Source organism: Sinocyclocheilus anshuiensis, unplaced genomic scaffold (genome assembly GCF_001515605.1).
Source record: "Sinocyclocheilus anshuiensis isolate Anshui unplaced genomic scaffold, SAMN03320099.WGS_v1.1 scaffold18, whole genome shotgun sequence".
Taxonomy (NCBI): Eukaryota; Metazoa; Chordata; class Actinopteri; order Cypriniformes; family Cyprinidae; genus Sinocyclocheilus; species Sinocyclocheilus anshuiensis.
Window position 1 is genome coordinate 180,432 of NW_015546047.1, and position 13,368 is coordinate 193,799.

The following is a 13,368-nucleotide window of genomic DNA, read 5'->3' on the forward strand; positions in this document are numbered from 1 at the left end:
AAAAATAATAATAATAATTGACTTAATGAATAGTGTATTTGTAATGTTATATTATCTGGTTTACCAACACTATACATTATATGATTTAATCATTTTGATTTTCAGTTACTGTCTCCTTACCAAATGCATTTTTGGCAATTACAGGCTCAGACTCCAGAGGATCTCCAGCTCCAAATTTGTTAACACCTCTGACACGGAATATGCATTCATTTCCTCTGGCCAACTTTTGGACAGTGACAGTACGTGCTTCCATTGCTTCAGAAACTGGGGACCACATTACTCTACTTGTCTCTCGTTTTTCTACAATGTAATGAGTTACTTTGGCACCTCCTTCATCAGCCACTGGTTCCCATGCAATTGTTATCTTGTCAGCAGAGACTGATTTGAATTCAATGTGTCCAGCTGGAGGTCCAGGTTTGTCTATTTACAGAATGAAAATGTTTATAAATTTACAATGAGGAAATAAAGAGGTGAAAAAGACATTGAAATGACATTTATATATTTTTTAGCACAAATGATTACATACCCAAAATCTGTATTCTGATAGAAGCAGACGCTGTGCCAAATACATTCTTGATTTTGAGCTCATAGGTTCCAGTATTAAGACGACTAGCGTCCTTAATGAGGATGGCAGATGAGTCAGTTGTGTTCTCAATTGACAGCTGTGCACTTGACACTAGCTCCTTTTCATCTTTAAGCCATTCAATAGTTGGCAAGGGTTTAGCAAATATTCCCACTTTGATTTTGAATGATGTACCAGCTTTGTATTGCACAACATCCAAATACTCTGGGGGCAGGTCAATTACTGGAGCACCTAAGAATGGGAGGAAACAGAACCGTGTGTAATAAAGTGTGAATAGTATTGCTGGGCATGATAACATGAGATAACCAACAAAGTAGCAGCAATAAACTTACCAGAAATGTCGACACAAGTTACTGGTCCTGCAATTAGAGATGGATTGCTGATCGAGCCAACTGCATTCTTGGCAAAAATCCTGAATTCATATGCCTGATCCTGAGTCAAGCCTGATACAGTGAAGTTAGTATCAATGACATTGGTAAAGTTTGCCTTTGTCCATCTGCCATTTGGAGCATCTCTTCGCTCAACAATGTAGCCAGTGATTTTGCTTCCACCATCAAATGGAGGCTTCTGCCATACAAGGCTAATTGAATTTTTTGTAACCTCAGAAATTCTCACATTTGCCGGTGGTTCTAAAACAAAACAATGATTTGTTATTTGGCAATGAAATTAAGAGAAACTTGACAACGTATCAACTTATTTTATATATTATTATTTGTATTATTAAAACTTACCACAGGCATCAATTGCTAGCACTTCTTCTGATGTCTTGCTGAACTTTCCAATACCAGCTGCATTTTCTACAGCTACCTTGAATTCGTAAATCATTCCAGGACATATATTTGTCACTCTAATTTGAGTTGCAGGGATTGCGGTTTTGTTCACTGTCTGCCAAAGAATGCTGCTTCTTTCTTTCATTTGGACATGGTATCCAACCACTGGGCTTCCTCCATCTACTACTGGCTCATTCCAGCAAACAGTGAGGCTCTCCCTTGACACATAACCCAGCCATGGTGTTGATGGTGGTCCAGGTATAGCTAAAAATACAATAAAACAGCAGAGGTTTAACAGAAATTCAGACATAACTAGAAGCAATTGCAGATTATGCACATTATCTATGTACTCACTGTATGGAAGCTTCACTGTAACTGACTGAGAATCAATGTGATCACTGATGCCAAAGCGATTCTCAGCTTTAACCCTGAACTGGTATTCTTCTCCCTTTGTAAGTTTGGTGACTTTAACAGTGCTTCTTGCAATTGTGGAAGACACTTCTGTCCAGGCTGGAGTACTTGTTTCACGTTTAAGAACAACATAGTTTGTAACAGGACTGCCACCATCATACACAGGTGGGAGCCATTTGAGACACAAGCTTGTCTCCCTCACATCACTAACTTCAACAGGACCGACTGGAGGACCTGGTCTATCCAGGACCAGTATATTTACAAACATCTTGGTGGTTCCACTTGTGTTTGAGGCAACAATGTCATATCTTCCAGCATCACTTGCAGTACTTTCCTTGAGGTTGATATTAAGACTTTCAGGGGTTACTTCAAAGCTAAATCTCTTGCCGCACTTAACTGGAGCATTGCCTCTTGACATTGTGACTTTTGGCATTGGTTTACCCGAGAGAGGAAGCTCAAATTTAAGATTTGATCCTGCTCTCACATAAACAGTGTTATGTGGGAAATTCTTCATATCAAACTCAGGCGCATCTGTAAATAATAGTCAAAGGAAATGGACGTAGAACATTAATAGATTATTTAAATATGATAAACATGGAATGAATTTAATGAATTAACACTCACCAAGTTGATCTTTCACAACCACAGGAATAATCATTTCTTTTGGTTCGCTAAGTCCAGCATGATTCTCAGCACGAACTCTGAAAAAGTATTCTGCATTTTCCCTTAGGTTCTTAATAATGTGGGTGTTGGCTTTAACAGTGGCACATTTAACCCACTTCTGTTGGCCCTTTTCAAGGGCATCAATGAGGTAGCTGGTAATTCGGCTTCCACCATCATACTCTGGTTTTGACCATGCAATGGTGACGCTATTCTTTGTTACTGCAGTAACGCCAAGCCTAGCAGGTGGACTTGGTTTTTCTGTTGGTGCAAAGTTGAAATCATATTTAAAACACAAAATGAATAAAGTTTTTCTGAAACCTATTATTTTCTCATTTTCAGACAAATAAACATGGAAATAATTGTACCTGTTATCTTGGTTCCATCTTTAGTTTCAGCAGTTACACCTGTTCCAAACTCATTTTCTCCAGTGACTCTAAAGTAGTAGATTGCACCTTCTTGCAAGTCTTCAACCCTGTATGTCAGACTGTGACAGTTGCTTGTTACGCATACCCAAGCCTTTTTGCTTGCTTCACGTTTCTCAACATGATAAGCCTTAACAGCATCTCCTCCATCATTCTCTGGAGGTTCCCAAGTAACTGTAGCAGAAACTTTTGTGACTTCAGTAATTTTCACATTAGTTGGTGGTCCAGGGGTATCAAGGACTTTGACCATCACTGGCAAAGACGCTGTTCCAACACCATTGTCCAAAGTAACAATGTATTGTCCAGAGTCATTTCGTGTTGCTTTCTCAATAGTAACAGATGTGCATGTTTCTGTTGTTTCTATGCTTGCCCTTGCTTTGAGATCGACCTCCTCTTTATTCCATGTAACTGAAGGCACTGGCTTTCCTTTAAATGGAGCCGTCAAAGTGAATGAATTACCATGCTTGACAATTAAAGTTTTTCGCATCTCAATGTCAATGTCAAATACAGGCTCCTCCTTTCTCTCCATTGCTGACTGTGACTCAGAGACAGGCGACTGTTCACTGACACCAACTTTGTTGATTGCTTTAACAGCAAATACATACTGTACATCAGTTGTAAGACCAGAAACTGTGAATTCATTGCTTTTTGTCATCTGAATAGCCACAATCCATTCTGTATCCTCAGAATTCTTATATTCTACACTGTATCCGAGGATCTGTGCACCACCATCAGATAATGGCTTTTTCCAGGCAATAGTAATAGAATTCTTGGTATGATCCAGAATCTTAGGTTTAGTTGGTGGGGATGGTACCAAAAGTTCATCCTCTGCCCTTGCTGAAGGAGATGGGTCACTGGCTGGACTCAAGCCTGCTGAATTTTCAGCATAAACCCTAAACTCATACTCGCATCCTCTTCTTACTTTTGATATTACAGCTGTTAGGTCTTTCACAAGGTCCCTGTTCACACGGACCCAGTGAAGACCAGATTTATCCCGCCTTTCAATTATATATCCAAGGATCTCGCTGCCTCCATCAGATGCAGATTTTGTCCAAGCTAGCCTCATTTCCTCACTGGTCACACTTGTAATTTCAACATTTGTTGGAGCTCCTGGGATAGTGTATGGTTCAGTGACCTTGACCATTTCACTTTGAAGGGCTTCACCAAGTCCAAATTTGTTGACAGCTAATACTCTGAATATGTACTCATTTCCTTTTAGGAGCTTAGTGACCTTGAATGTTGTAGTTTTGACCTCTCCATGTACAAGTGTCCATGCCAATCGACTGGTCTCTCGTTTCTGAACAATATAATGTGTTATTTCAGAGCCACCAATTTCTTGTGGTGGTCCCCATGACAGTGTGCACTCCTCTGCTGTGAGGCCTGTTACTGATAGTGGTCCTGCTGAAGGTCCTGGTTTATCCAGAATAACACAGTTTACTGGTGTTGTGACACTTCCTGCAACATTCTTTAAAGTCAAAGCGTACTGTCCAGAATCACTCCTTTTGCAGTCTTTAACTACTATCATAGTACTAGTATCTGTTCCAGTTATCTGAATTATTGCCTTCTGTTCAATTTCATGTCCATCCTTTGACCAAGATGCAACTGGAAGAGGGCGCCCTGCAATGTCAGCATTAATCTTCAGGGTTTCCCCAGCTTTTACTACCACAACATCCTTGAACTTGACATCCATCATAATGCGTGGTGGATCTACATTATCTTTAACTGTAATAGGACCAGTGTTGTCAGATGGCTCACTGAATAGTCCAGCAGCATTCTTTGCGATGACACGGAAATCATATTTCTCATCCAATGTTAGGCCAGTAACATCAAAATAAGTCTCTACAACATTGGTAAAATTGCATCTTATCCAGCGACCCTCTGGAAGATCTCTACGCTCAATTATGTAGCCAGTAACTTTGGCTCCACCATCATACTCAGGCTTGGTCCAAGAAAGAGAAACAGAGGATTTGGTAATGCTAGTTACCACAGGCTGACCAGGAGGATCACAGGGATCTCGTGCAGCTATGGGCTCACTGGCTTTGCTTGCTTTGCCAATTCCAGCAATATTTTCAGCATAGACATGGAATTCATACATCATACCTTCCTCAATTCCAGTTACTTTGAATTCAGTATCCTTGATTATTGTCCTGTTCACCTTTGTCCAAAGAATACTGCTTCTCTCCTTGCGTTCTAAATGATAGCCAAGGACTGTGCTACCACCATCATTAACTGGCGCATTCCATGTGACGAGCATGAAGACCTTGGTGGCATGAGCAACACGGGGCGTAGAAGGTGGGCCAGGCTGTTTAAATGTGTACTCTGCAGTAATTCCTGGAGAGTCAATTGGCTTACCCTTTCCATAACGATTCACTGCATAGATGCGGAACTGGTACTCAGAACCCTGTGTCAATCGAGGTACTTTGACTGAGGTTCTGGCAACATTTGTTGAAACAATCTGCCACTCTGTTGTGTTAGTGTCTCTCTTCTCAACAATGTAATTGTTGATGGAGCATCCACCATCATATTCTGGAGGGGCCCATGACAATGTAATATTGTCAGAAGTCACAGCATCAACCTTCACTGAAGCTGGTGGACCAGGTTTATCAAGAACAACAATGCCAATGTCTGTGGACTTGGTGCCTGCTGTATTAGCAAGAGTGATTTCATATTTACCAACATGTTCAATAGCAGCTTCTTTGATGACAATTTTGCTTGACACCATCGTGTTGACAATTGAAAGAGAGGTTGTTTGCCTCAAAGGAAGGCCATCCTTCTTCCAAGAGACAACTGGCTTAGGCCTGCCTCTCACAGGAACTTCCACAGTAAGATCATCTCCAGCCTTAACACTGTATGTATTGAACAGCAGATGAACAGAGGGTTCAATCTCAATATCTTTAGCTACAACAGGTACGCCAAGTTCTTGAGGCTCACTCTTGCCCTTCTCATTCAATGCAGTAACCCTGAATGAGTATGTTTCACCAGGGGTGAGGTTGCTCACAGTAGCCTCTGGAACCTTAACTGTGCAGCTTACACCCCATTTGTCACTACTCTTGGGTTGCATCTCTACATTGTAGCAGATGATTTTGCTCCCTCCATCGTGGACAGGCTTAACCCAAGTAAGTGTCACACTATTCTTCGTGACATCCACAAGAGTTACTTTTCCTGGAGGCATAGGTACCTGTGCAACCTTAATAGGATTCTTTGTTTCTGCCATCACACCAAAGCCATACTCATTAACAGCACATACACGGAAGTAGAAAATTCCTCCTTCCTGCAGTTCATCAACTTTAAAGGAAGTCTGTGTGCAGTTGCTTGTGACAGTTGTATAAGCTTTTCTTGTAGATTCTCGCTTTTCAACCACATAATTGGTTATTTTAGCCCCACCATCTGTAAGTGGTGGGTACCAGCAGAGAGTCACTGAATCTTTCTTTACATCTTTCACTTCAAACTTCTGTGGAGAACTTGGTGTATCAAGCACCCTGACATTCACAAATGCAGATTTTGTGCCGCTCTTGTTCTCAAGAGTCAAGTTATATTTTCCACTGTCAAATCTATTGACATTGTCAATTACAAGCATGGTGTATGAACTGGTGGATTCAATCTGAGCACGCTCAGTTAGAGTCCCATCCTCCTTTTCCCATTTGACGGATGGCTCAGGTCGACCTCTAATTGTAATGAAAAGACGAAGGGATCCACCTGCACGAACAGAGACAACTTTCCTGAGGTCAGCATCAAGTTCAATCTCAGGTGCTTCAATCTTTTCAGATGCAGTCACTGATCCATGAACATCAGCAGGCTCACCAACTCCTTCAGAATTAATTGCACAAACACGGAAGTTATATTCAGCATTTTCCTTCAGGCTTTCAACTGTGAGGCGTGTTGCTTGAATACCAGCTGGGGGTGTGCATATGATCCATTCCTCTGAAGAAACCTCTTTCATCTCAACAATATAACCTTTAATATATGCACCACCATTAGTAGCAGGTTTTCCCCAAGACAGAGAGACAGATGAGCTTGAGTGATCTGTCACTTTAGGATGATGAGGTGGACCTGGGGGAGTTGTGGCATTTATTGCTCTATAAAACAGAGATAGGTCACTAAATTCTCCCACACCAGGCAGCTTACACCCCATTTGTCACTACTCTTGGGTTGCATCTCTACATTGTAGCAGATGATTTTGCTCCCTCCATCGTGGACAGGCTTAACCCAAGTAAGTGTCACACTATTCTTCGTGACATCCACAAGAGTTACTTTTCCTGGAGGCATAGGTACCTGTGCAACCTTAATAGGATTCTTTGTTTCTGCCATCACACCAAAGCCATACTCATTAACAGCACATACACGGAAGTAGAAAATTCCTCCTTCCTGCAGTTCATCAACTTTAAAGGAAGTCTGTGTGCAGTTGCTTGTGACAGTTGTATAAGCTTTTCTTGTAGATTCTCGCTTTTCAACCACATAATTGGTTATTTTAGCCCCACCATCTGTAAGCGGTGGGTCCCAGCAGAGAGTTACTGAATTTTTCTTTACATCTTTCACTTCAAACTTCTGTGGAGAACTTGGTGTATCAAGCACCCTGACATTCACAAATGCAGATTTTGTGCCGCTCTTGTTCTCAAGAGTCAAGTTATATTTTCCACTGTCAAATCTATTGACATTGTCAATTACAAGCATGGTGTATGAACTGGTGGATTCAATCTGAGCACGCTCAGTTAGAGTCCCATCCTCCTTTTCCCATTTGACGGATGGCTCAGGTCGACCTCTAATTGTAATGAAAAGACGAAGGGATCCACCTGCACGAACAGAGACAACTTTCCTGAGGTCAGCATCAAGTTCAATCTCAGGTGCTTCAATCTTTTCAGATGCAGTCACTGATCCATGAACATCAGCAGGCTCACCAACTCCTTCAGAATTAATTGCACAAACACGGAAGTTATATTCAGCATTTTCCTTCAGGCTTTCAACTGTGAGGCGTGTTGCTTGAATACCAGCTGGGGGTGTGCATATGATCCATTCCTCTGAAGAAACCTCTTTCATCTCAACAATATAACCTTTAATATATGCACCACCATTAGTAGCAGGTTTTCCCCAAGACAGAGAGACAGATGAGCTTGAGTGATCTGTCACTTTAGGATGATGAGGTGGACCTGGGGGAGTTGTGGCATTTATTGCTCTATAAAACAGAGATAGGTCACTAAATTCTCCCACACCAGCTTCATTTTCAGCAGACACATGGAACTCATAGAAATGTCCCTCTGACAGACCAGTTACTTTGAAATGCAGATCGGTCAGCTTCTGTCGGTTGCATTTTGTCCACCTCACACCATCTTTGTCACGCTTCTCTAAGTGATAACACTTAATTTCTGCTCCACCATCACTCTCTGGGGCATTCCATGATAGAGTTATTGAATCCTTTGTTATCTCACTTGCTTCTGGTGTTGATGGCACACTTGGTGGCTTGTATGGATTGCGTGCAATAATTGCCTCAGATTCTAGAGGTTCACCAATGCCATATTTGTTGACAGCCATAACTCTAAAGATATACTCATCACCTGGCAGGAGCTTGGTCACCTTATAATTTACACTAGGAATGTTAGAATCAACAGCAGTCCATGATAGTCTGCTAGTTTCCCTTTTCTCAAGGATATAATGAGAAATATTAGCTCCACCATTCTGCAAGGGCTCAGACCAGGACAGATGACATTTGTCAGACATGATGCCAGTCACTCGTAATGGTCCAGTTGGTGGACCTGGTCTGTCAAGAACTTTTACTGTTATTGGAATTGTTTTTGTTCCACCACAGTTACTTAATACAAGTTCATAGTCTCCACCATCCAATCTTGTACAATCTTTTATTGTAATGGAAGCATATTTTTGAGTAATTCTTACTTCAATACGCAATGTCTTATCCATTTCCTTTCCTTCTTTTAGCCACTGAATATCAGGTGTTGGTTTACCATGTATATCTGCATCCAAAACTATGTCGTCTCCAGCATTGACAACAATGACATCCTTGTACTTAGGATCCATTGAAACACTAGGAGGTTCAATTTCATCTGTAGCAGTAATTGGTCCAGTGCTGTCTGAAGGCTCGCTGAAGACACCCACTGCATTTCTTGCAATTACTCTAAATTCATGTTGATTGTTTACCGTTAAGCCTGTGATTGTAAATTCTGTCTCAATTACATTGGTAAAATTTGCCCTCATCCATCGGCCCTCAGGCAAATCTCTTCTCTCAACAATATATCCAGTCACTTTGCTGCCACCATCATATTGAGGCTTTGTCCACTGAATCTTAATGTGGTCCTTTGATATTGTAACAGCCTCAGGCGTTCCAGGTGGATCACATGGGTCACGGGCAACAAAGCTCTCTGAAACTTTGCTTGCTCTGCCAATACCAACAATGTTTTCAGCATATACCCTGAATTCATAACCAATGCCTTCTTCAAGATTGCATATTTTGAAAACAGTATCAGTAATAAGTGTTTTTTTTAGTTTTGTCCATAGAATACTTGTTCTTTCTTTGCTCTCAAGGTGGTATCCAATCACTGAACTGCCACCATCACTGACTGGTTCATTCCACTCAATTATCATTTGATCTTTGGTGGCAGATTTCACATGTGGAGTACCAGGTGGACCAGGTGGTTTGTAAGGATACTGCACAACAATGGACTTTGAATCCAAAGGAGCACTCTTACCATATCTGTTCTCAGCAATGACTCTAAACTGATACTCAGCACCTGTTTTCAGCTTGGTAATTTTGAGGGATGTCCTGGCAACTGATCCAGCGACTACTTGCCAAGTAGTTTCAGTGGTGTCTCGCTTTTCAACAATATAATGCTTTACTTGGCAGCCTCCTGTATACTCCGGAGGTTCCCATGAGATGGAAACAGAATTGTTGCTCACTTCATTCACTTTTATTGGTCCTGTGGGTGGACCAGGTTTATCCAGGATTATGATACTGATATCTTCTGTAACTGCACAAACACTGTTTGTTGCGGTAACTGTATACTTTCCAAGGTCATCTTTACAGGCTTCAGTAATCTGCAGGATTGTGGATGTTGGTGTGAAGAAAGTAGTAACTCTGGATGTTACTTTAAGTGACTGTCCATCCTTTGACCAAGTGATCTTTGGTTTTGGACGTCCAAAAATAGGTATTTCAAGTTTGAAATCCTTTCCAGATTTGACGCTATATGTATTGAACTGCAACTTTAGGCTTGGTTCAATTGTGAGGTCGTTGGCAATAACTGGAGCAGCAAGGGTCTTGGGCTTACTTTTGCCTTTCTCATTGTATGCCAAAACACGGAACAAATATTCCTGACCGCCAGTCAGTCCAGTGACTGTTCCCGCACATGTTTTTACATTTGCTGCTACACCCCATTTGTCAGTTCCTTTCGGCTGCATTTCAATCAAGTAGCCCGCAATCCTACTACCTCCATCATGCTCTGGCTTTTCCCAGGCCAGAGATGCACTTACTTTTGTCACATCCGTCAGCATCACCTTTCCAACTGGCTGAGGTACTTCAGATGCCTTTGAAGCAGTTTTTGTTTCAACCGGCAAACCAACACCATATTCATTTTCAGCCATAACTCTGAAATAATACATGGCCCCCTCTGCAAGATCTTCCACCTTATAAGTTGTTTTGCTGCACTTGGTTGTTATATTTGCATAGGCTTTTCTTGTGGATTCACGCTTGTCAACAATATAATTCTTGATCTTTGCACCTCCATCAATAAGTGGTGGTTCCCAAACAAGTGTAACAGAGTCCTTCTTGATATCCTTTACTACGAGGTTTAGTGGTGCTCCAGGTGTATCTAACACTTTAACAGCCACAAATTCAGATACAGAGCCACTGCTGTTCTGTAGAGTCACAGTGTATTTTCCAGAGTCCCTTCTATCACAGGAGTCAATTGAAAGCTGGGTGAAGTTAAGACCCTTTTCAAGCACTGTCTTTTCTGACAGTTCACCTTCGTCTTTAGTCCATTTGATATCTGGAATTGGTCTACCTTTGAATGGTACATTGATTCTTACTGATCCTCCTGCACGAACAACAATGCCTTTCCTTAGCTCTGAATCAAGGTGAATTTCAGGGGTCTCCAGCTTGTCCTCAGGCTTGGCAGTTCCTGGAATAACTGCAGGTTCTCCAACACCTAATTTATTGATGGCACATATTTGAATCTTATATTCTTGTTGTTCTGTTAGTTTAGTGATTTCAAATTTGTTGACACGTAAGCCAGTAGGGGGAGTGCACATAGTCCATTCTTCCTCTTCAGCTTTGCAGATCTCTACAATATATCCTTGAATTGCACATCCTCCATCATTAAGGGGTTTTCCCCATGCCACTGTAATTGAAGTCTTGGTGGTATCAACAACATGTGCATGCATGGGTGAGCCAGGTTTGTATTTGGGATCACAAGCCTTGTAGTATGACGTTGGCAAGCTTGGTTCTCCAATTCCAGCTGCATTTTCAGCTGACACTCTGAATTCATACTCATGATCCTCAATTAGGCCATGCACTCTGAAGCATACATCAGTTACTTTTTTTCTGTTGCACCTTGTCCATCTAATTCCAGATCTGTCTCTCTTCTCAATGATGTAACCAAGAATTTTACTTCCACCATCAGTATCTGGTGCACTCCAGCAAATAGTCATAGAGTCCTTTGCAATATTTGTTACTTCGATAATTTGTGGTGATCCAGGTTGACTAAATGGATCTTTCATTATTACGGATGGTGCCTCAGTTGGCTCCCCAACACCGTAACTGTTCACAGCCATGACACGGAATATATATTCGTTACCTTCCAGGAGCTTTGTCACTTTGTATGTTGTAGTTTTGCAATCATTACAGACCACAGTCCAAGCAAGTCGACTTGTCTCACGTCTCTCAATAATATAATGAGTGATAGTGTTTCCTCCATCATCTAGCGGAGCATGCCATATCAGTGTGCATTTATCACTGGACACGCCTGTGACATGAAGAGGCCCTTCTGGTGGACCTGGTTTATCAAGGACTTTAACATGGAATTGAACGGTCTGAGATCCAGCAACATTAGTGAGCTGAAGAGTGTAGTTTCCACCATCTTGTCTGACTGCATCTTTTACTATAATCAATGCTCTGTTGTCAGTGTTCCTGATGTCACATCTAATTGTGTTTTCAAGCTCCTTGTCATTCTTAAACCACTGGATTGCAGGAAGTGGCTTACCATGAACATCAGCATCAAGTTTGAATGTATCTCCCGCATTCACAACTAGAGTCTGAGTGTATTCTGGGTCAATAGAGAACTTTGGTGGCTCTACTTCATCCAATGCAGCAATAGGTCCACAGTTGTATGATGGTTTGCTGATAGTGCCAACTGCATTCTTTGCAATTACCCTGAAGTCATACTTGGCACCTTCTGTCAGCCCAGTGACAGTAAAATTGGTTTCAATAACATTTGTGAAACTTGCTTTCATCCAGCGTCCTTCAGGAAGATCACGTTTCTCAACAGTATAACCAGTGATAACACTTCCACCATCGTACTCTGGCTTTGTCCACTGAATAGTTATTGAATTTTTAGTCACATGGACAGCTTCTGGGGTTCCAGGAGGATCACATGGATCACGAGCAACAAAGCCCTCTGAGATTTTGCTGCATCTTCCAATGCCAACGATATTTTCAGCATATACTCTGAACTCGTATTCAACACTTTCCTCTAAAGGACTGGTTTTGAATCTTGTTTCTTGAATCAGTGTCTTATTTATCTTTGACCAAAGAATGCTGTTTCTCTCCTTCCTTTCAAGATGATATCCAATAATGGTGCTGCCGCCATCTGAAACTGGCTCATTCCACTCAACAACCATATGGTCCTTTGATAGACATGACACAAATGGAGTTCCTGGTGGTCCTGGTTCTCTATATGGATACTGAGCAACAACAGTTGAAGAGTCCAGAGCATAGCTCTTGCCATACCTGTTCTGAGCAATGATTCTGAATTGATATTCAGCACCGGTCTTCAGTCGTACGACTTTAAGTGTTGTTCTTGCTAATGAAATTGCAACATTCTCCCATGTTGTAGAAGTTGTATCTCTATTTTGCACAATATAATTTGAAATTGGGCAACCACCAGTATACTTTGGAGGATCCCACGACAATGTAACGCTTGAAACAGTTATCTCATCAAATCGCACAGGGCCAGTTGGTGGGCCAGGTTTATCAAGAGTGATGATTTCAATGGTGGCATCCTTTTGTCCAACAACATTGGACACGTTTATTCCATACATTCCACCATCTTCTCTTGCTGATTCTTTGATGTTAAGAACAGTGCTGTGTGCTGTATTAGAAATGTTAACCCTTGTTGTGAACTTGAGGGCTGCACCATCCTTTGTCCATGTAACCTTTGGCTTTGGACGACCAGAAACTGGGATTTCAACTTGAAGGTCCTTTCCAACAAGAACACTGTAGTTGCTAAATGCAGGTCTTACATCAGGCCCAAAGACAAGGTCCTTTGCTTGCACGGGGACAGCAAGTGTTCTTGGGTCACTC

The 13,368-nt window shown here is 41.6% G+C and overlaps 1 protein-coding gene across 1 annotated transcript in view; it reads right to left on the bottom strand.

The window, feature by feature from the left end:
* Positions 1-13,368, bottom strand: part of LOC107698997 (titin-like) — a 137,585-nt gene that overhangs the window by 20,280 nt on the left and 103,937 nt on the right. The window contains 8 exon segments of the mRNA XM_016500136.1: positions 121-420; positions 527-814; positions 916-1,212; positions 1,315-1,617; positions 1,708-2,295; positions 2,389-2,685; positions 2,793-6,036; positions 7,131-13,368. The exon segment at positions 7,131-13,368 is cut by the window's right edge and continues 7,687 nt beyond it. Of these exon segments, the coding sequence (XP_016355622.1) occupies positions 121-420; positions 527-814; positions 916-1,212; positions 1,315-1,617; positions 1,708-2,295; positions 2,389-2,685; positions 2,793-6,036; positions 7,131-13,368 (11,555 nt within the window).